The sequence below is a fragment of the Lepisosteus platostomus genome, chromosome 8, assembly GCF_059453375.1.
Source record: "Lepisosteus platostomus isolate fLepPlt1 chromosome 8, fLepPlt1.hap1, whole genome shotgun sequence".
NCBI lineage: Eukaryota > Metazoa > Chordata > Actinopteri > Semionotiformes > Lepisosteidae > Lepisosteus > Lepisosteus platostomus.
The window spans coordinates 8809100-8833867 of record NC_142618.1 but is presented as its reverse complement, the minus strand read 5'-3'; the positions used below and the strand labels follow the sequence as shown (position 1 = coordinate 8833867).

The 24768-nt window shown below is 37.1% G+C and overlaps 2 protein-coding genes across 4 annotated transcripts; both read right to left on the bottom strand.

The window, feature by feature from the left end:
• Positions 1 to 1475: 1475 nt before the first annotated feature.
• tcf24 (transcription factor 24) lies at positions 1476 to 7335 on the bottom strand. Of its 2 annotated transcripts, XM_088642301.1 has the most exons (4): positions 7092 to 7335; positions 4964 to 5177; positions 3751 to 4227; positions 1476 to 2415 (listed from the first exon to the last, which is right to left on the bottom strand). In XM_088642301.1, exons 3-4 carry the CDS (start codon positions 4201 to 4203, stop codon positions 2302 to 2304), a joined length of 567 nt encoding a protein of 188 aa, XP_088498427.1. In that variant the 5' UTR covers positions 4204 to 4227; positions 4964 to 5177; positions 7092 to 7335; the 3' UTR covers positions 1476 to 2301. The 2 variants fall into 2 exon arrangements, with proteins under 2 accessions (XP_088498427.1, XP_088498428.1); XM_088642302.1 differs by lacking the exon at positions 7092 to 7335 and having other exon boundaries at positions 4964 to 5531.
• Positions 7336 to 8346: 1011 nt separating this feature from the next.
• ppp1r42 (protein phosphatase 1, regulatory subunit 42) lies at positions 8347 to 24731 on the bottom strand. Of its 2 annotated transcripts, none has more exons than XM_088642299.1 (9): positions 24575 to 24731; positions 21574 to 21790; positions 21210 to 21376; positions 20555 to 20693; positions 18845 to 18961; positions 16774 to 16891; positions 15521 to 15652; positions 14743 to 14884; positions 8347 to 8852 (listed from the first exon to the last, which is right to left on the bottom strand). In XM_088642299.1, the coding sequence occupies exons 2-9, from the start codon at positions 21703 to 21705 to the stop codon at positions 8765 to 8767; spliced, it is 1035 nt and encodes a 344-aa protein (XP_088498425.1). In that variant the 5' UTR covers positions 21706 to 21790; positions 24575 to 24731; the 3' UTR covers positions 8347 to 8764. The 2 variants fall into 2 exon arrangements, with proteins under 2 accessions (XP_088498425.1, XP_088498426.1); XM_088642300.1 differs by having other exon boundaries at positions 24511 to 24724.
• Between the last annotated feature and the right edge of the window lie 37 nt (positions 24732 to 24768).

Sequence of the window (24768 nt, the reverse complement as noted above, 5' to 3'; positions counted from 1 at the left end):
ATGTTTAATTTTAAGAAGTTGTCACTTGATGCAATATGTATTTACCTAAATAAAAATTGAAGGTGTGTTGTGGCAGTTTAGTGTCTGAAGTTGTTTTTGCCTTATTGTTTTGACCAGATTTGAGCTCATATTTCAGCCTGTGCAAACATAAAACACTTCTACAGTGTACATACTGTCTGAAGACTTGGTTGTGTAGAAACGTTGAACAAAATGAAAACAAAAACAGTTGTGACTAACACAAGAGTCACAAACTCTAAACACATATGCAGGCTTCAAAATATTTTAAAGAGTACAAGTAAATAATTGCAGTTCTGAAGGCAATTTTAATGATTTATTTGGTAATTATTTTAGACTCTTATGGCAATAAATGATCAAATCTGATTAAAGTATAGAAGTCTTCCAGTGGTTACAAAAAATGCAGATTGGTGTTTTTAATTCATACATACAGTATTTAACTCTCTATTTTTTAGCTTTTCACGAAGCAAAAATGACAGGTTACAAGTTATTAGACAGAGCATACATTTTATTTATTTTGTTCATTTTCACTTGAAACTGTAACATTGTATATGAAAGCTATATGGAAGGTGAGGTCATAGCATCTTCATTGTGAAGGTTCCTGTGTTATACTGTTCACGCTGAGTGACATTGGAAAGTGATGTCATGATCGGAAACCACAGCTGATCATTTCAGGCAGTGCTGGTTCAGAAGACCCCCTATCCTCCTCTACACAAAGCCTTTGGTTCAGTAAATAAAGAGGCAGTCTGATTGCCTGGCATGCAGCTCGAAGCACTCAGAGACAGACTGTGTATAAGGCCAGGGCCTTCGGCTTTTCTTCATGTTTGAACTGTAAATTCAGTTTATCATTACAATGGCAATTCATGAAAAGGAAAGCCACCTGAGATTAGCAGATACCGTGACAGAATTTGAGTGTCAAAATGTGGTGGCGCAGAAATTGACTTCCAAAGATTACCCTTCAACGATAAACTGAAGAACTCATTTACTGAAGAGCTGTTCATGCCCTTACACAAACAGAACCTTTAATACCATGTAGCACTTTTTGACTAATTGGCAAAATGTTACACACCCCTGTTCTCTTCATTTTAATGGCAATGAGTTTATATTTAACAGGTTTTCTTGTTATCTTAAACAGGAAATTATGCTGCACACTAGCATTTTTTCAGAACTTGTTGCATTAAATTAGAGTTAGTCTTTTTCACGAACAATTAACTTGGACCTGAAGTTTTAATAACACAGAGAAAAAAAAACACTACAAATGAAACTTCTGACAGGATAACTGCTTACATATGTCTTCTTACCAGTATTTTAGATTCTTTTCATATACTGTAATAATGAATGTGTTGAAAGAGTTAATTACATATTCATGTCGTTTGTGAAAGGACGTGACTACAATATGAGATAATCTGTTTAAGTGGTAGAGCTTAAGAGACAGAACACAAATTGTCTACGTAGCAGCATTTGAATCAGTTGTTTTTATTTCTTCGTTTATTATCTAATAAGCCATTTGCTGTATTTACATCTATTCACAAGAAGAATCATGGGAGACATTAGGATGGTCCCACCAGTATTGTTGGGAATCTGACAGACCACTTCACTTGACAAATGTTTCGTTATTCAGACATGCATTTAGTGCAAATGTTTTAACAGAAAGTGCATTGCCAACCAGTCAGGCATGAAAGCTCATTACTTTAACAAATGGAATTTTTTAAAGCACAATAGTTCTTCAAGAATCTGTAACAAGTACAGAGTTGTAGGACTTTCTGGAAAAGAAAATTCAACAGCTTTACAGGAGCTTTACATAAAGCAAATTACATGGACTCAGACAGAATGGCATATTTTCAAACAGTATTTACAAAACGGTCAAATATATTAATGTACTATATGCTCAAGCTTGTGTTCCTAGCGTCCTTCTCACTCCCCAGCCATCCCAGAAAAAGCACTAACCTTCATTCTTCAAACTTCAGTTTCTGAAAGCAGTTTCTCTTCAAGATTAAAAAAAAAAGCTTTGTTGAAGAGATACAATTTATGCAAGAGACCCAATATGAAAAGTATTTAACACAAATACATTTCCCATGTAATCCATGTATACAGTTCACTTTTTCCACACGAAGAAACACCATAAGAGACCACCCCCCTGCAGTTTTGAGAAACCGCTGTCTGCGGTTGTCGCTGCAGCAGGGCGACGGCCGCACAAAATTGAAATAAACCTTTTTCTTCCTCCGCCATAACAAAAGGTGCACATGTTGCGTGAGTATTAAACGCCGAACCGTCACGGGAGAGTGTTTAAGCCTGAGAAGCAGATGACGGCTCTCCCTGATTCGAACCCTCGCCCTGACCGGAACTACTCAGGAACTGTCCTGTAGCCCCGATGTACAGTCGAGAACGCATTGGCCACTTCTGCAAAGAAAACAGGACAAATATGAACCCTTCTTCCATTAATATATGATCTGTGCTGTATTGAGCTCATCCTTGCTTCGCGTATTTCTTGAGAGAAACATGACCAAATTCATTAAAGAAAACTGGATAATTTGTGATGAAGCAAGATAACTGTTCTCCAGAAGCGTCTCAGCCTAGATATGCGAATACAGCGAATGGAAGTTTTAACAATTTATTTTGTTGTTTCAGATTTCGTGTTAGTTTGTTTTGTCGCAGATAACGCCACTGTTACGAATCATCAAATACTTCAGCTGCACCTCACTTAAAAAGGACTATGGCATGCTTACTATAAACAGCAAAATAAACAGTTTTGAGTTATTTTTGTGAGTGGAACGTAATACGGACGACTTCTACATTTACACATAAATATTAGGAGTACACCTCCAATTTATTTTAAAAATTAGTCAGAATTAGCAGATTGTAAAGATTTTATTTTGTTTGCTATATTATTTATTGAATAAAAACAGCGTTTAATTTAGCTATCCTTACTAAATGTACGCAACATTTCATTTAACACAATGAGATAGTGGTTTAAGGTTTAATCTGAATGCCGCGACATCAAAAATCACTGAAATGTTATACAATTCAGTTAAAACGTTTGCACAATTCAGAGTAACGAAATATTTTCCGCTTTAATACCATAGCATACAGTATATTTGTTTTTAGGTCATTGCGGTTTTAATTCAAAATGTCTATCACATACGTTTCATTTATTTAAATTATTTAAAATATATATTGTTTTATCCTGAACATGATCTGCACGCAAATATTTTTCTCATGTTTACCCCACTGATTAAAACGGCAGACAGAATGAAGTTGTTAAAGGTAATTATTGTAGGCCTCACGCGAACAACAAGTATTATGGCTTGCTTACTATAAACGTTTACATTTGCTATAAACATCAAATAAACATTTGTGAGCTCATTGTTGTGACTGGAACGCAAATTGGAGGACTTCTGCATTCCCACAAATAAACATGAGCCGTACACCTCCAATTTACAAAGATAGAAAAGTTTAAAGGGCATTTGCGCAAGGTCTCATTTATAGATGGCAATGCATCTGAAATGTACAGTATGTTTTATTAAAACTGACTTGAGAACACGAACACGTAGCCCAATATCTTAAACCACATGAGCCATTGGTTACAACATTTAAACAGTTTGACAGTAACTACACTGTTACGTTATCATAAACAGCAATAATTCCGTTAAACGACTAGATTTGAGATTACGGTGTTTGTTTTTTACACTACGGCTTTCTTTTTTAATAGAAATAAATTCCCTTATGTTTACTTACTTTCACTGGGTGGAGATAGCCGTCCCCTTTCAGCGAGTGTAAAAGTTCAGCTTGTCTGGTTCCTTCTCCTTCGTCCATCCCCTCTTCCTGGAGGGTTCTGGTCAGGTGCGCGATGTACGTTGTGGCCAGTATCAGGACATCTAGTTTGGACAGTTTGGTGTCCGGGGGAACGGAGGGCAGAGTCCTTTGTAGCTCCAGGAAAGCGTGCCTGAGCGTCTGCACCCGGCTCCTCTCCCGAGCCGCGTTGGCCGCGGCCGGTCTCCCCCGGCCGCCCAAGCTGCCAGGCCGGACCACCCTGGAGGGGGTCAGCGCCCCTGAGCGCCGCCTGTCCGGGGACAAGAGGGCGTCCCTGTCGGGGCTGGGGCTGGAGCTCGGGCTGGAAGATGGGCTGTCATCCATGACTGTTAACGAATCATTCCCGCTATCCATAAGGAGTGCGTGCCTTCCAACCATAGGGACGCGGCACCTACTGCAAACCTGCGCAAGAAAACCCATTTGGACTTAATTATGCGACACAACTTGAATTATTATAACTCGGTCGCACTTCCTTTATGAGGAAAGTGTTGTAAAAAAACGTGAGCGATGTATATACCTTTTAGATTTACATATTAATATATAGAATTATGACTATTATTCGAAAAATCTAGTTGAAGTGAAATAAATGTATTTATAAATAAATATATTTCTCATAGCCTCCTTGACCTCTACTTTAGATTTTCAGGCACATTGTGGATTTTAAGAAAATGTGACCTATAATCTTCAGAAGTGCCGTTGGTTTAGGTAACGTAGTATTGGATTAGATAAACTTTGCAAAACACATTTATGTATCTATACTACTAGCATTTCATAGAAAATGAAAAAACATAACCTGCATAAAAGCTTCTTTCATGGCGTCACTTTCGTCAAAAATTGATAAAAGACTCAAAATGTAAATGTGTGAGGTTAAAGACTTCGTTAGGGAATCAAAAACACGCATACTGCGGTGAAAAGGTATACTTTAAGAGCAATAAAACGACGCTTTTCAGGCCCATTCTCCAGTACAGTATATAATCTGTGTCTTAACTCTTCTTTTTGTGAGGCTATAATAAGTTTTCGAAAGATTCTAGTAACACAAACCGCCTCCGGTGGGTTCTGTTTTAAACCGCACTTACTCGAGAAGTATTTATTATACGTTTGTTATCTGACATTTAGTTAGACGTGGATCAAGGCTTACCTTTTAAAGTTCCAGATTGTAGTGCTCTCCGAAGACGTTGCATGTAGTCTGCGAGAGTTGTGTCGGCGCGCAGAGCCCCTCGGATTCCCCTATTCCAGCTCCCGGCCGAGAAAGCTTTATAACTCGCCGGCGGCTGATGTGGAGGAGAAGTGCCGCGTCCCTGCGTTCGCGAGTCGAGATCTCACCTGAATGAGTGTGTCGGTCTCTGGAGCCTCTAATTTAATGGAAACACAAAGAGTTGACAGCTCTTTCACTCTGGAGTAATTAATCACAACCTCTTAAGTCTCTCTGGCAGCAGGAGAGACACCCAGCTCCGCTCCTACCCCAACTTATTTTTACTGGAGAATGGAGACCCATACAGAACGCCAGAGGCATTTTTGAACTGTATACCACCTACATTCTGCGTAGATATTAAACAAGACTTAAGCGCACGAATGACAGGCAGGGAAGACCAATAACTAATGTGAAATCACGTTATTTTTATCTTAGAAATGAAAACTCCTATTTCATGAAACCATTCCTTCCTACTTTAACTTATGTGTAATAATGTAACATATACTGTAACTACAAAAAAACATTTGAATAGGCGTCCACCTAATCCATTATATTATACCAATAATCCTATACTTTCTTAATATTCAAAGGTATAGGCTGCTTATAAAATGTTAAAATAAATCGGATGTGGACTACTAATTTATTCTTACAGTATAAAGCATTATTTTGACGTTTTAAATGTAAAAAAAAACAATACAGATACGCGGCTTAAGAAACATTGAGTGGATGCATATTCTCATTGCGCTGTCACACCGTTTAATTTCCACAGTAACAGCTAATAAATAAATCCTAAACTGCAATCAACATTCATGCATGAGGAAATTCTTGCGAGCCTCCTAAATTAATCACACTGATTTCCAATGTCCGCTAACGGGGATCTCGGCAAATTAATGAATGGAATTATTCATAACATGTATATCTCAGACTGTTCTTAATAAACATTGTTTTTGTAAGGATGAAGTAACAGCATTGCTCCAGGGCACTAATTATAAAGAAAAGCAAAAAGGTTAAGTAAGCTTTTTTCCCTTAATTACTCTACGTCTTTCAGAGGTTGTACGCTCGCTTTCTTTTTGGGGTCCATCAAAGGTTCGCGGGGAATTACGTTCTGTGTGTAATAATATAACAACCTATTTAACTAACTCCCTGTCTTTCAACGGCCATTATTCTCACATCATTTGCCCGACCTGTCAAGGCAGTAACTCAAACTACATGTGATGTAGACAATATACATTGTTGCCACAGATAAAATGAAACACAACTGTGAAATCTTAACATTTCATTTTTTTTTTCTACAGCGTAATAGATCGGAGCAGAGCGGAGTAATTCGTTTAAGATTTCACGATTTCTTTTGGATAATGATTGATTTTCATTGCATTTTTAAAAAAAAATAGGTTAAAAGAAATGTAAAAACAGAATGTTTTAATCCGATTTGATATTGCTAGTTCCGACTGAACCAACCCTCGCCTTCGCTGTACTGTTAAAAACGTAATTGGGATAAATCTGCTTAATATTCACATTAAGCTCAAACCTCGGAACAAACATCTGAATTATTATTTAATTAATCTGGAACATAGACTAACACAACGCTCATTTGACCATTTACTCAAAAACATTTAAACAGACCACGCATGAAAACTACTGTTTGCTTAAGCAATGAGAATCCGAACTCGAGCACTCCCGATCAAAGGTAGGTTTTGTAAACATTACTATTTACCACTAAATTAATCCGGTTAAAGCCAAAAAATAAACGAAAAGCGCACACCACAATGTGCGTGTAACAACTGACTCGATATACAAACGACGTTGTTGACAACACAGATCAGATACGTTAACTATGTGGTAAACAGTCTGCATCAGAAATATAAACATATTAAACATATTTTATTATGACGTCGTCGGCTATATATTTTTTCTCATTAAAGTATATGTATCGAATGTATATTATTATTATTATTTGGGACAATGCTTGGCAGTACAGGGGCGCGGGGTTCAGTTCGGATCTGGGGTGCTGTGTGCGTGGAGTCTGTTTGTTCTCCCTGTGTTCAAGTAGGTTTTCCTTCCGTAGCGCACTTACCGATACCTTCATCGGTTGACCTGGCCCTGGTGTGGTGTTTCCGTATAAATCCAGTATAATACCGTTTTGCACTCCAGCTCTCCTTCGACCTCGTACTGGTTATGCCGATAATGCGGTTCTAAACTGTATTTTTATTTTCATTAAGGTGAAGCTAAAATATGACTTAGTATAATTCGTTTACATTACACTGCAGGCGGAGTACTTAACATTAACCAGTCATTGGATTGGTTTGCTATTTTTCTTCACTGTGGTACAGCACAAGTAGAATATTATTCTTTTAATATATTCTTAAAGGAAGAAGTAATACGTTTATTCCGTGCTGAAAACAGAAGAAAGAAGACACAACGTTTCGGCCTTGGAGCCTTCTTCAGGTGTGAAAAAGACCACACATGAAGTATTTCTCACACCTGAAGAAGGCTCCGCGGCGGAAACGTGTTTTCTTCTCTTTTTCAGCACGGAATAAACCTATTACTTGTTCCCTTGCAGCCTAAGCATGCTGACGCAGCTACCCACCTGGACATTATTCTTAAATACACATTGACTTTAACCTGGGCTTTGTTACATGTTCTTTCGCAAGAATTAAATTAATATTTTCCCCCAAACCTTATTTCAGTAGTTCTAACAAACAAATGATTTTTGAAAAGTCAAATAATGAAAAACATGTTTAATTTTTTTTAATCCAAGACGTTTTACTGTCTTGCCTGCTTGGTGACCGTTTTTTTTTCTGTAACACGACATTTTTCCTGTGATAGTGAGCCACCCTTCTGAAGTGGAATTATCCAGGCGACTGTCACCTCTGGACGGAGGTCTGTTGCCCTGGTTTACCGCAAGAGCGCTGGGAACGCGACTCTTCATCATAGCACCCCTCAATCTCTAGAGAGAAAACTAGTTCGAACCACAATCAACACCTTTACCAACAGTCAATCAAATTAATATACTCTCTATGTCATTTTGTAAAATTATGTGTAGTATACTGTAGTTTACATGGAGTCACATTAGACGCAGTTTATTCAAAATATATATTTTATAAAACTAATAATTGTATAATAATAAAACTATAAAATTAATTATTTTATAACAACTAATAAAATATATATTTTGAATTGAGGTGAAACAGTAATAAGGTAATACACACAAATATCCCTAGTTTCAATCTCAAAATACTTACACTGGAAAATACCTCCAGGAACACGGAAACTGAAAGAACAGGTTTCAGGAATTTAACATAACGAACGGAAAGACGCACACACACGCGCTTGTTACCAAAATAAGTTTATTTTGGGCTTTAAATCGGATTACATCACCTCATGCTGGCACTGAACAAACACAATGTTACAATTAACAACTGGAAATTTACAGGACAGACACAATAAAGACATTGAAAGGGTTCCAAATGATTTTCTCAATTATGATCAAATTTAATTCTATTTCATGGGCCTCGGGACGTTTTGTGTGAATTCTGCATCTATGTTTCTTATTGCATTTTCAGAAGTTGATATTCAACATTGCCCTGTATGCATGATGGCCTACGTGTAACTTCTATGAGAAGGTGCTGGATTCCGACATTGTGTCTGGATAAAATAATAAGGAATCAGAGCACAATAGCTCCACTATCCCCTCTCCATACAAGCATGTACAGTACAGCACAACACAACAAGTAGCACTGCAAGCTGTCACACAGCTACATGACTGAGGACCTTAGGGGACTCTGCTACATCCTGAAGCGGAGCTGCACTCTTCGAATTCTTCACACTCTGACATCTATGTGTGGAGAAGAGCACAGAGAGATATCCATCAGTATTACAGATCATTAGTGTTACATTATTAGCATTACAGTGCACAACAGTAATTGACATTAGCACATTAGCCTGTCTTGGAACGGAACATTTATTAATCAAAACTATAAACTCCTTCGGTTTACAAATAAGAACAGCATTGTTTTGACAGAAACAAACCGGAATAACCAAATGCCAATTACTTGCCTTGTCATTCCTAAAAAAATAAAGCTAACTATTCTTTAAGTGATTTAATGGTTGAATATCAAATATATGTTTTGAATATCATACATTTGTGAAGTATTCACAAAAGCTAAGTGTCCCTTTAGTTAGTAAGGAGATATTATATCCTGTTTGACAAATGTCACCTACACGTTCATTAAACAAAACAACAGGAACATGCAAGTGTTTTCCTTGGCCTTCAACCAAGCAAAATTCTGAACAAGTAATTCATATCATTCAACGGCCTGTGTAATTCCTTTTAGCTCTGAGGCTGGGTTTATTTGTCTGTTTGTTTATATTGTCTCAATACTCATTAATTACAAGCAATGTAAAATTCTCACGTTTTAATTATGCATTACTGATTCCAAATAAATCAAATAAATGATTTCCACTGAGATATGCTTATTTATTTTATATTATAATATAAACCTACCCTAAAATATCAGGATATATCAGCTACAGTGATTTATAATAATATTATTAAAAACTAATTAATTACAAATGAAGAAAACAGGATATTCGTTTGCTTTATGAAATAAAGATAAAGACACTTTTTTTGCCACCTTCAAAAATCAATGATAACCATTTACAGAAGAAATAACTATAAAGGGTTGTTGTAGCATAAGAAAAGTCCATACTAAAGAATGGTGTGTCAGCAAGGAGTAGTAACCACAGCTCTGGACCCCTGGACCCACATGTGCAGCATATTGTCAAAACATCTTTTTTTTTCACCTCAGAAATATCGCTAGAAAATGCCCTATGTTATCACTAACTGTGGCTGAAAAGCTGATCAACTCATTTGTGTTTTCACGAATTGACCACTGTAATGCTCTACTCGCTGGGGTATCTAAATCTACATTGAACAAACTGCAGTATGTCCAAAATTCAGCAGCCAGAATCCTGACCAGGTCTAGTGCAAGTGATCACATTACTCCTATCCTGGAGTCCTTGCACTGGCTTCATTCCGTGTGCAGTTTAAAATCCTCATGCTCACCTAAGGCTCTGCATGGCTTTGCACCTCAGTACCTGTCTGAACTATTATCGCCCTACTCCCCACCTCGCAACCTTCGCACTTCTAATTCTGAGTCTACACTCTGTGGGTGACAGGGCCTTCTCCCGTTATGCCCCCAAGCTCTGTGGTTTGGATCCTAGAGCCTTTTTTCTCTCCACTATAGAAGGGTAAAATCTGGTAGTCTGCATCTAAATGAGAGATAAACAGTACCAGCACTGAGGAGCCCTTCATTCACACAAGTGTTTAGTTACCCAATCAAACATATTACAGGCACACCTTAATCAACTTAACAATTGATCTCAGTTTTCCAGCAGATTTTAAACCGATAAAATACATGCTACTGGTTTGGTGGAAGAGATAACAACTGTGCTGCTCTTTAGAATGACGCCTTGGCTCAAATTACTGGTAGCCTGTCTCCTATAAAAAACCTACCTTGATTCTTTTGCCTGTTTTTCACACAGTACACAAATGAACAGCACTCTATGAAAGCAGCAGGACAAAGTCTTGAGCAATTTGAGGACAACAGAGAAGACTACTTGTCTATAGGCATACACATTGTGTCAATAGGATTACAGGGATTACAGTGATTTCCTGAAAGCAGACAGATCCTGCTTCTATTTCAGTGTTATTGAGAGGGGGCACAATAATCAATAAAATGCCCGAATAAGCTAATAAACTACTGTATGCTGCCTTTTTCCCTCTTCTGAACTATGTAAAGCAGCCTAAATAGCCCCAAAGCAGAACCTTTTCTCCTGTGTCTGTTTAGTGCCAGAACCTGAGGCAGGCTCCTCTTTTAGTAAGAGACTCTCAGTCAAGTCACCAACCAAACAGACAAGATTACTGGAGGTAACTGCGGCAGGAGTCAATAGAGACAAGACCAGACCTGGTTTTAGCTTAGCTTCACCTATACCATAGTGAGAGCAGGAGAGTCAGATAATGGAGGAGCTTCAGCCTCGAACTCAGAGAGAAGCCACCTCATTTTTTTAGCCTCTGCAATCCTGCCCAGTGTGACCACGTGACTGTGGCGAAGATGGAAAGGAGGGTAGGAGCACTCCTGTTGACATTCCTCTGACTTCCAAGCTACTGGAGCCCCATCCAAACAGAAAAACAGATAGGTTACTCCAAGCATTCTACATGATCCTGGGGTCAGCTTGTAACACAGCCCAGAAAAGATCAAACAGGTAAATCTTGGGCTAAAAGGAATATCCTACCGGGCTAATAACACTTACGCTAATAACACAGGTTGATATAACTTAATCTTAGATCTCAAACAGACAAAGGAGTGAGGAGGCCCTATTCAAGTAGTCAAAATCCTCAAATGCTTTGACACCTTTAACCCTTTTGATTTCTTCAGAAACAACAGCGAAACACAGACAAGAGAACACAAATGTAAGAGGAACTAAAGAATCTTAAGAAACACAGATATTAGGAAACTAAGAGAAAATGCATATTACAACGAGAACAGTGGGTGCTTTACACAACGGGCTGTAGAGTCTTGAACAAGCTACCTAGTCATGTTGCCTATGTCTATGCAGCAGCATGATCATTTCTAATGTGATAAGGTCCCAGTGTCTCTGCATAGAATGCTACCAATTACTGGTGCATAAATCTTTTCAGACTTCAATTCAGTAACATGTTGAGCAGAATGAATGTTGTTACAGTTAACTATTATGAAATGCAATGTGTTTTTTGACATGGTGACATGTCACTAAGGACATGCAGAAGAGAGATGGAGATCAGCTTTTACCCAAGTAAAATTGTTAAGTTTTCACAGAGCAAGCAAGAATTTAAAAGTGTAAATGTAAAATGTGATTAACCAATTTTAGAATGTGTTCAGACACAGTGTGGCATATGGCACAGCGCAATGGGTAAGTCTCAGGACTCGCAACTGAGAGATGAGTTCAAGATCCTGGTGCAGGTGTTAGTGTTGTTCCCTTGAGTGAGGCAGTTTACCCCATGTGCTCCAGTCCACACTGCTGTATAAGTGGGTACCAACATTGCTGGAGGCAGTCCTTGCAATGGTGTCACAAGCAGGGGGATTCATGTTGTCTCAGTCTGCGTAAACAGGAGGAACTCTGGCCTGAAGAGCCACTATTTACTGGTGTGAATCTTGCTCTTGTCTTAATAAACAGTATCATCCCATGAACACAAAGTGGCTCTGATGACATACAGTATAGTGCTTCTTGGGGTTATTACATTTCTAGACCTTTCAACTGCCTGATGTGTATTTGTTTATATATCACTTGTACATCTATATATAACTTTGTACCCTTGAGCATGGCAAATATGTTTCTAATCTTTTTACAGATGATTCAGACAATTTACCTGTCTTTTTCACAAGTTCTTGAGTGGAAAAGTTGCACTTTCTCTGCCTTTATGTCATATCGATTTGTCTTTATCAACGCACACTTAACCTCAGCTCAGTAGTCATACTGGGATTCTCATTTGCACACTTCTATTTGTTGCTTTGGCACTTGCTGGTAATTTTCCGTCATGTTAAATGAGCCACGATGTGACTGTCTCGTTATTTATGCTGATGGTGGCTTAATGAAGTGGTAAAAATGCTGTCCCTGTGTTTTAAGCAGGTCCATATCACCCTCTAACCTACTTTGTAACCTACTTTGATACTTAAAACACCAAGGATGAAAAGCAAAGTCGTGAAGAATGCCAGATGGGATGAAATGTTTGAAGAACAGTTCTCAGTTTAAACACAATGTTTTCTATCAGGTTTATAAGATTTATTCCATAACAAAGCAGTTTCTGTAATACCAGAATACCTACAGTAGAGTCAATTCCACCCAATACAACAAGCATAAAAGGCTGCACTGAGGTACAGCAGGACAGGAATCCATAGTCAGCTGCCATCGATAAATCAATAGTAATCCTGACTAGAGCTATCTCAGTACAGTGTATCAGTCTGGACCCAGAGTTAAATAGCTTAATCTGTGAGTTTATTTCAGAATGAGCTATTCAGTTATCTTTGCTAAAACACTTAAGTTAGAAACTGGATGATAATTTGAGAACTGGCTGGTGTCTAAGATCTGCTAAGGCCCAATAAGGAATAATTCCAGATCTTAATGATTTATTGACAACAGGACAGAGAATATGAAAATTTAGAGAAAGCAAGAGAGTGATAACAGGATCCAAGGAACCCGTAGCTGCTGAGGAAAGGCAATACGAAGCTCTGCAAGATGCACAAAGCTTGAAGGTACATACACCATTCTCAGAAGTGGGAAGTATAAGTCTAACTCATGTAATCAATCTTCCCTTCTTCAGATAACTTCCCAAAAACTGTGGCCTCGTGGCCATCAGTTCATTACTCTAGGGTTGCTGGTGTTGTTGGAAGTTAAGTTAATAAACAGCATCTCTCCGTATACATTCATGAAAACCACAAATTTCATTTCATTGAGCAAAGCTGGGTGTTGTACCAAGGGGAGAGATGTGTAAATTATACTTCTCTAGCTTTTCCTGCAGCTACACACTTTAAAATTCTCCCAGGGGGAACTTAAAAATGTATTGGAGTCCTCAGGAATAGCGGACAGGAAGTCGCTGATAGCAGAACTTCAAAAAAGCTTGAAAAAACAAATCTGAATTAATAAGCCTGATGAATAAGCTGCAAACGTAACAATACACTTTGGTTTGTGAAGTGCCCGTTTCAAGGATGTACAGATCACTAATAGGCAGATCATGGCTGATAATACAATACGGTATGCGACCTTTGTCATGAGAGAGTACAATATATTCAAATTCCGAGTAAAGCGAGAAAGGAGAAAATTCTGACAACATTCTTTACAATGCTTTATTTTGAGAACCCAGCTTTGACAGAATTATATCTGTTAACTGAAATTGTCCATAAAATTGTATGTAAAAATTGGTTACTGCCTAAAAATCCACTTTTCCTTTTGGCAGTGCAGACACTAAAGTCACTGTCAGTGTAGAAAATCCTATTTATTTGCATGGGGAAAAAAAACTACTGAGACTGAGCAAGTGACAAATAACAGGCCATTCATGAGGCACACTGAAGGGAAGGAAATAGGCAGTTAAGTGAAGCATGTTTACATTAAAATCACTTATACCAATTTAATGCCATTTTTCTTTCTGTGGTTTTAAAACTGAGATTATCATGAATTTTATGCTTTCATTTTTAAAATTTTAAATGCAGTAACATGGCACTTAATATCTCTAGTTCAGTATGTGATGAATAATAAAACTATTTTTAATCATGTAATCTAACCAAGGATCGAAAGAGTCCGAACAGAATTCAAAACTTTACCTTTTAATGACCAGCTGTCATAGATTTTATTTATAGGTAATTTTACAAATATTTTAATAATATAAAAATGTCTCTAACTACATATATTTCTTTGTACTGCTATCGTGGCTTTTTAATGGTGTACTTTATTATAAATTCTGGACTAGCGTGTTAAAACGTGTTGTGTTCTGCAACTTCCTAAATGACGAAGAAATGACACGGGACTGACTTTTTCTTTCTTCCCTGAAGACACTGTAAAGTTTAAAAAGTAAGTGGTTGAGGCTATGTTGTCATGAATGGAATTGTTCTAAGGATTATCCAGAATTCTATAGTGCACACAATACTGCTAAATGAGGTATGTGGTATTTCTGCTATGACACTATGTCATACCTTATTGCACTAGTGTGGGTTTTGCGGAGGTCTGAATTGGCTTTCAAAGGCGGTCTTCCAAACTCCATTGGCTTCCTCTTGCTCGGAAAGCCCGGGTGGGTATATGTGTTTGGAACAAGATGGGCTGGTATCTGAAACTCAGCTGAAAGAAAGACATTGATTAGGCTGCTTACAAAAAAACACAAACACAAATTATCCACGGTCATTACAGAGGTAGGATTTCTACTTTGTGATGTTCCTTGGGCAAATAAAGGTGAGAACAGCAGCAAGACAAAACAACAAACTCAGAAAAATATTATTGAATATGTTAATAGCTACTCATTTCTGTATGAAGTCAGTGAAAATATTGGATTATTCAGTGATTTTACTTCCACACAATTTAACATAAAAAAATAATGGAAACCCCTGCACAAAAGATCTTGAACAGATATCAAATGTAAATCGAATATTATACCACTAGTAAAAACTGATCTGTTTTGAATGAAGCATCTACGTATTCACTACGATTTACGTTGGAATGTAATTAGAGATGCAAATTCGCATTTAGCGTACATCTAGGGTGTGCTTTATAATATGTGTGTCATACTGTATATGCATTCATTGCTCTTTACAAGCAGGCCTCGTAATAGCTATTTGTCAAATAGAGACTGCCTGAGGTTAATCAAGGCTTTTATTTAAATATGTAGGAATGCCCCACATGGTATGAAACATGGCTCCATAGACCTTCATTTCAATCACAGTATTTCTGAAATAATATCAATCGTTCTAGAACACTCACAAGGCTTTGAATAGGTGGTTTGTTCGCCTATTAGTCTGTCCTCTTTGCTTTTCCTCTTGGCCTCTTTTGAAGCTTTCCACTTTATTAGAAACTGTCTGGACAACTCGTTAATCTCCTTCCCATCAAGGACCTCTGCAAAACAGGGTTCATCAAGAGCAAAATGTTTAAAGAAATCCCGGCTAAAATAAAAAGGCACTGCGTTTTTACTTTCTGAATCAGTTATGGATTATGTTAATCATAATACCTTTTCCTTTCAGAAATTAAGAACAAAGTCAACCACAGCTCAATAATGCAATATTTTGCTATTTATGAATGTTCAGTTTTTACTACACTTTTTTTTCATGGGGCTTGAATTGCCCAGATAGTTAAATCATGAGCTAACAGACTCACAATAGCAATACTTTGTTGCTTACAATATTTCACAGTACAAATATTAACTATGAGAAACATTGAAACATTCTCAGAAGTAAAAACTAAACCCTACCATAAAAAACCTTTAACTGATTAACTTTATGATTATCATATGATCATATAAGTATGATGTATCACATTTACATTTCACTTACATGTAAGATTTGTTAATATGCTAAGTATAGCAAAATAGCAAACTGTAAGGACCAGGCATATACAGTAATTTACCAGTGGTGTGTGGGGTTTGATTAAATGAAACTTATGTCTTAAAATGGTGAGAGTGATCTGCTTTCTTTTTATTTAGAGTGTAGAATGCATTGCAATATCAGAATGTTCCTAAAAAAGCTTGTCACAATCAAAAAGACTAAGTTTCATCATGTGTGCTATGGAATTTGAATTAAAAAAAGAGTAAATTATCAAGATAAATGGAGTCCATCTTTGAACAGAATAATCAGAAAAAATAATTAATGACAAACTTGATTTTCATCTCAAGCAATTATGAATAGAATTTTAAAAGAATGTCAATTTAGTCATATTTTAAAGGTTTTAGATAAGATGCTAGCTATATGAATTTTTAAACACACACTAAAGAAGTGTTAAATTACAGCACATCCAGCTTAAACTGTAAATACATCTCACCACATAAAAGGAGCAAAATAAAGCCATTGAAAGTGCTTATTGCCACAAAGAGTCCTTAGTCAACTCATTGTGACTTCATATTTTACAGTTATGCTGATGTATAACTAAAACATGAAAATATTTATCTCCTTTTTTGTATCAAATGCTTCAGTTTTATATGCTGAGAGTCAATGATTAATACTGACATCCTGCCATTTTCTTACCAAGATTCTTGCACACAAGTATCAGTCTGTCCCTGAACTTGGTTTTATGGCATACTGGATTTCCACTCAAATCCATTCGCCACAGCTGGGGCCACTGGCTGAAAACCAGCTCTAACTCCTGGGATTGTACAAGAGAAACACCATAATTCGAATCAAGACAAAATACAGTATTATTCTGAAAACACTGCAAGAAATTAAACAGATGAAACTATGTGACAGTAATTAAAAAATGTTATAATGTATAGCAGTAACATAGTAGCATCAGTAAGACAACTTTATCATTTTACAAAGAAACAAATAAATTAGGTACAAAAACTTTTTAGGGTGCTGAAAGTAAATGAACTAATCTTCGAGGAGGACACCAGCTTGTTTTAATAAATTGTGTCTCCTCATATCACGTAACTCTCGAGTTACCTCGGCGCTGCTTCCAGAACACGCTGCCCACCGTGTATGTTTATCTAAAGGAACATTAATCCAGGGTGGAAATATGATTACTCTCTGGACACGCTCTGATTGTCCGTTGCCTTCCTGTCTCAGCTAAAGTGCTTCCACTTTTCAGGCGATCTGTAATCAGTTCTAAAGGGACCCCTCTCTGCGGCGCGCTCTCGGCTTTGATAAATGGATGTGTCAGGCCCGTCACTCAGAGGGGCTCGCTGCAAAATACTGAGCTGTAAATTATATTCCGCGTGCAAGTGCTGGGTGTACCAGCAGCGGCCCTGCACTCGGTTAATGATGACCATTGATGAACCTGTATTTGACCAGCGCTTCGATCCTGATCCACTGCGTCTAGCTCAAAAGCACTAACTGGGTCTGCAGATACCAATTTGTCACCCGGCTGACTGCCTGTCATAATCTATTTAAGAAAATCTATAATTTTTTCCTCTGGTTCCTGACTAAATTGTGTGAAGAAAAGATTGATCTTTTGGAGGTAGTGACTTTGTACAATCAATAATGGGCAGAGGTTGTATACATTATAGAAGATATCTGATAAATGTTGGGCTTCTTTGATGCGTGTACAGCAATTATATGCAGTCTGCAATGTGACGGTTAAATGTTTGTATTATTTGTCAAAGTTATCTAACTCCATAAACTCAGAGCGCCACCTCACTGTTTACATAGAAATGCAGAGTGAAATTTTAAAACTCAGTTTGAACCTTTTGGTTTATACAACCTTCCACAGGACATCTGTAGTTTTTTGAATGATCTTTGCAATTAAGAATGTTCGAAGAGTTTACAGTAGGCCGACAGTCCCAGTACCTGTTACAAAAGAAACTAAATCTTGACTGCAAATTAATACCCCATAACTAGTCCTAAGTGTGTTGAAAATCGAATGTACCATTCTCTGGAAAAACAGACCGTTTATAAAAAAAAGACCATGCTTGTATAAGTTGTCAGCAAAGTCAGCCCCATGGGAAATTCTTGCTGATTTGTTGAATAATTGTGACCCTGTGCTCACACACAAAGACAGAGAACTCTCTGCCCGACTCTCAGGATTTGGTTTTCTAAGTCCCCAATCACCATATCATTTCAAACATTACTGAAGAATGTATCTTTATTATGGAAACAAGCTCTGTTTACAGTGTATTACAGAACATCTGTACTTACATACAGCTCATGTTCATTTTAAAGAGTGAAAATACTCCAACAATTTTGTTTTTCTGTTGGTCCACTTCCACACAAGACAAAAGCTGAAACATTTGCATATTATTTGAGGAACATTGGCCCACACTTAGTTTTCCTTTTCAAAGGCTAAGAAATTATTAATGATAACTTAGGATCTTAGGTAAATGTCTATGGGATCCTTAAGTATTAATCACAATCTATTTCATTTATAATTTGTGTTGATCAGGATTTTATGAGATGCTGATTTTTCCTCCTTCATTTCGAAACTGTACATTGTTTTTGATTTGGGCTTTACAACTAAAATTAATCAGTAAATAAAATTAAAATATACTATTTAATAATGAATGTGGATATATTAGAGAAGCTTTTATATATAAAAGCCTGTAATAATTAATAATTCAAAACAAGTTATTTGTTAATTGCCAAAGCTAGGAAATGCTCTTTTTACCTTTATATCTTTAAGCTGATTATCTGCAGCATCAAACTGAGTGAGGTTCTTCAGAACGGCCAGTTCTTTAATTTCATCAATGTGGTTGTTGCTGATGTTGAACACACACAGAGAATCCTACAGACAACGCAGACAGATCAAATGGTCAAATGGGAGAATGTTTTAAAAACAGAATCTAAGCTACGTAGATACATTCTCTTTTAGGTTGACAAGTTTTGGGGTTTCATAAGAAAAATTAGGAATAGTGTTAGCATAAAATATTGTAACAGTGTAACAAATGGAAACCCTAAGAGCTTTGACTAATTTGTATTTATCACTCACAAGTATTTATGTTATTTACAATGTTATTTTCATGTTTTATAATTATTGTGCATTTGAAGTGGACAGCTAGTCCTGGCTTTGATTTCTTTGAATACAGTCCAACTCCAGTGCCTGTAATCCAGGAGGACTTTCAATCTCATACTGCACACTATGTGCACCCAAGGCATAGAGCTGTAACCACATTCACCATTCCTAAACAAACTCACACGGTACATCTTCTACTGCTAATGCTGCAGGATCTGTAAGGTACACAGTAAATTACAGCAGACTCACATCTATTAGTCAAATCTCTCTCTGTTTATAGTGTATGCTACCAGAATAATATTCAATTTTCTATTAATAACTAGAAAACAAAATACAACATTTAAAAATACAAGATTTTTCATCTGACCTCATTTCTGTCAAGTTGCATTTTTTTTAATTTAAAGATATTTTTTTATTACTGTGTTTTGTACTTACACTGTTTGTGATCAGTTATACTATCTGAACAACACTTTTAATTGTACATGTCAGGGGATTTTAAATTCTCTCAACTTAAGTATATTTAGTAAAAAACAACCCTAAGGCTGTGATTATGTAGTATTTATGTTACAAAAAAAATACAACACTAATCTCTATCTTTGTACTACTCACATAAACTTTTAAACTCAGCAGTAAACGTCTGTAATTTTATAATTCAAATGACAAATGCAAATGAAAGTCAGCAACTCACCATAATCATCTTGGATTTAACACTATCCAGGACAATCTGACACTTTTATAATAATATTTATCATTTAGGCAATGTCAATGTTTATTCAGTCAGGAGCATTGACATCATCGGTATCACACCTGATGTTACATATATTTATTTTTAAATTCAACAAAAAATTAATTAAATTTCATTTTTTTAATACAAGCCAGCATTCAAGCTAAATCCTTTCTTCTGATCTGATTTAGTGTCTACTTTGTAAAGTCCCAAAGTTCGAATGTAAATAGGTTCCAGTTTCAAATTAATGCAGATCAAGCCACTATTCTCAACTATAACAAAAAGGGATTAAAAATTATACAACACTAAACATTATTATAAAAAAATTATAAAACATTATACAGTTTTAATCCAAAAGGTTAATACAATTCCTTACTGGAGAATATCAGAGACATTAGACATTAAGCATGAAATTATAATTACATCTTGGATGTACTCTACACAATAATAATCCTACATACAGACAAACTTAGAGAAATCACATATTTAATTTTGGGAACAGTAAGTTATCACAAAATCGGTGCTTTTGATCTAATGTGAACTGTGTTGAAAGCATCCTTAACCTCACAGCCCACCCTGTCCTAAAGGAGTCAAACAGACCTGAGAGCAAGACAGACAAAGCAGCGGTCAGTCAATCTTACAGAGAGCGAGCGGAGTGTCCTGGGATCAAACAGGAGCTTCTCCCCACGGGGCAGCCTCTGGCTCTCAATGTGCAGCTCCCTCAGCTCTTTCAGGTTCTCCAGCCCTTCCACCACTGTGATGCAGTTCCCTCCCAGGTACCTGAGACGCAAAACACAGGCCTCTGTGCACTGCTCGGCTCTCTGCATTTTCCTCACAGGCAAACCTGACATCAAGCAGTCTCCAAACTCATTTACCCACATTCGCAGAAACTGCAGATTAGCAGATGTGAAGGAGATGTACAGGGCCTCTGGCCTGGAAGGCATTCAAAATCCTTAAAGGCACTTACAAAGTCAGCCCAAAATCAAGAGCGAGAAATGAAGCCAAGGACTACAGGTGGAAACTACAAGGAAAGTGCACTGACAGCCAATAACAGGAAGCACTTCTTTATGTAAAGGGTTGTGAGAGTATGGAACAAGATACCCAGCCATGTTGTTGGAGCTGACACATTGGCTTCTTTTAAAGAAATGGCTGGATCAGATCCTCTGATCAAGTAGCTACTAACTACCAAATGGACAAGAAGGTCTTAACAGCCTCCTCCTGATTATAACCTTTTTCATCTTCTGATCCTCAACAATCATCAATCGGTTTGGACGGATGGGCTGCCTGTATACTCACAGTTTGGAGAGCTTCTGAAGGGCTGACAGGTTCTCAATGAGTGTGATGTTGTTGTTCTGCATGTACAGGTGAGTGAGGTTGGATGCAAAGCCAAGGTTACAGATCTGTGTTATGTGATTGTCATACAAATAAAGGACTGTTAGGTTCCTGCAGACGGAAAGGTCATCCTGCGAGAGACAAGAACACAAGTGTTACTCCGTATGACAAAATGTATACAATTCTTTTCCGGCTTCTTGGATTGCAGACTGTGTTTTGTGAGAGTATGGAACAAGATACAGTACCCAGCCACATTGTCGAAGCTGATACTATGGATTCTTTAAAGAAACCTAGACCACATTGACCCCAGGTACAACCAGATACTCACAATATCTTCAATATTCCTGTTGGAAAAATTCAGGTGAGTGAGCTTCTTGAGGTACTGCTCCAGAGCCTCGTTTCTTTTGTTTTTCCCATGAGCACTAGTCCTGGCAATTAGGTCCACGCTGAGACGGACCATTATGGCTGGTCAAGGGGAGATGAGGACTGACGACGGGTTTTCAGTTTTGTTAAGTACTTCTCACTGAAGAATGCCAAAAGAAATCCTGCAAAAGAAAACAGGTGTATTAAGAGCTATACCATATGTTGTATCCATACATTGACATATAACATTAATTTCATTCCAAAGACTCTCTAAAGAATACAAACAAAAATACAAATGTACAGTGCGATTCATGTAGGTACTCAGGTACTATATAATTGTGCATAAATTGTTATAATGAACGTTCAATGGTAAGAATGTTAAGAGCAAATGAAAAAAGTGAAAATGATGAATGTCACATTCAATAGCTTTTGTTAAACACAAAGTTTGTTTAACACACTTAAAGGCTACTGGGTGCAAAATCTTATTACTTGACTTAAAAAGAATACAAAGAGCAGAGAGAAAGGTGAAGCTGAGAGCTTTAAGCTTCACCCCAGTTTGTGTTCCAAGCATTATTATACTCCCACTGCAGGCCTAGAATAAAAGGGCCTTTATTTAAATACTCCGGAGATTTTTCTATTGGTCTGACCTAAAGACATCTGAGACTCCCACGTGCATGTTCAAGAAATTAGCCCTTTGCATATTTGAAAATCACAGGTTTGTCTCAAGCTTCTCTATGAGTCTGTTTCACTTAAAATTAAAATAGAAAAAGAGTCATCAAATGCTGGGATCCATAAAATACACTTTTGACTGAGAACTGCATGAAGCCCTGCATGGCCATTTATCTACATCTACAAGTAACAATCGCATATCAACAGTCTGGCTGACGAGGATGGCTTTTTCACACTTGATCTAGGGGCATCAGACTGAGAAGAGACTGATATGAAAGCTTCACACTGAGAAAAAGGCCCTCCTGTTTCATGGCCACTCGGGTAACATCAGGCATCTCAGTAATAGCACACAGAACCTCAGAGATGGGAGTAAATTAATGCAGTTTCCTGTGTACCTTTGGTTTACATAATTGCATGGCAAGAAAAAGAAAATGAACACCCACCCCAGGAACACAAGACATTTGGAAAACCAATGATGGATGTGTTTTGATATTAAAATGCTAGCAAACCCCCCCGTATGCCTGACACTTAGCAGTTGAGGATTTTTACGCAGTGTGAATTCCTCCTGATTAATATTTAAACCTAATTATTAGTGAATTGGGGAATGAAACCAAGTATGGTTACTGAGACAGTTGAGCTTTCAGGTGAGCTTTTGCAGGGTATAATATTACGGAGCCTGCAAATGCAGGAAACTTGCATACAGTAGCACTGAAAAGCCCGTTTCACTACTGCACAATTTAAAACTGTTTAAATTAAGATTTCTAAAACAGAATTAAAAGCTTGAAAATGAAAGCAGTTTTATATAAAACTTATCTGTTGTATACAATTTTCCATGCTTTGTCTCTGACAAAGGTTTCAAAATATAAGCTATTGAGCCTAACAAAAAATCCAGTGAGCCACTGAATATTTATCCTTTAAAATACCTCGAGAAAGAAACAGCAGTCTCCTTCATAATGAATCATTACTGATAATTGTTAATAATCAATTTTCAATAACGACCAATTAATCATTAACCAATTGATCACTAATTAATATGATTCAATTAATCATCATTTTTATTGAAATGTAAACCGACCAGGATTTAGAAAATTGATACTGAATAACTGTAATCTGTTTTTACATTGCATTCCATGCTAAAGTAGGCCAAACACTATTGATACTGCAGTTCATGTGAATTTAGAAAGATGGATTTGTCTGTTACTTTGCCATATTACTTTTTTGTCAATCGCTTATGGTAAAACTACAGTACTTGTCTCACTGCACTTTGTACTGTTTTCCAAGAATAATAAAAATAGTTTTGCAGCATCATAACATCTTTAGGCAATGTTTTGAAATAGCAGATGTTATTTTTTCTGGATTTTTGTATTTTCTGTAGGAAGATTTGGGATCTTTACTCTGGACTATTTAAAGCCAAAGTGAGCGAAACCCCCATGGATTTTCTTTCAGATCTTGAAAAGAGAGAAAATAAAGTATCTGGATCTGCGTCTGCCAATTTTGTTATTATGATTTAAAAATAAAATCTTGACAGGTTTAGGCCTACATCATTTCACCAGGTAAAAAGTCAGTAAAGCACATTCTGTTTTGTGGAGCACCTGCTAGACACCTTAAACAACACATTTTTTATTTAAATGAAAAAAAAAAACTAAACAGTTGATGGATTTTCAGGAAAAAAATATTTTTGGTGCCATTTAATAAACCGCTTAAGACTGCTGTCTTTGGTACGTACACATACACACACAGAAAAGGACAGAATTACATTCATTATATACAGAATTACATTCATTATACTACACACAAAATGTAACCAATACATTATGGCATTGAAGACGTTTCCAGTTCTTGTAAATTTACAAAAGTAAAGGCGCTATTTAATTCTTCAGTTTAAAACAAATCGCTTTTGCCAGAGACTTACACACGTATTTAAACACCTCAGTGACAACTGACACTGAAGACAGTACGAAAACAGTTCGGTTTCTGGTTTACTTTGATACATCTTGTAGCGTCAATGGCCTTTTAATAACAAACGCAAAAACTCTTCGGTTACGTAAAGAGCATACAAGCGAATCAGAGCTAAAAAATAAGCAATACTAATGAATGACAATTAAATAAAATTCGTTTGATTAGATAAATAATACTATCTGTCCCGTGATCCATTTCACCAGTCCTCATCCAACACACAATAAATTCAACAGATGAAAGACAATTTCAAAGTCGAAAGTAATATTCGATTTACCTGCTGCGTTGTTATATAGCACCCACAACTACGCGTCACAAGTCAGAAACGGCTTTCCCCCTACCTTTTAAATGCACTCAGAATTAACCCTGGCTGTCCATATCGTTCCCCTCAAGATGAAACGAGAGCAAACGTCGCATTTCTATCTGCAACAGGAGCTGCAAGCGCTGCTGAGCTCTGCGCCTTGTTTGGAGAAGTTTCGGAGCTGGTTGCTATAGAGACGGAACGCTGGGAGACCGCGTGTGGGCAAAGCGGGGC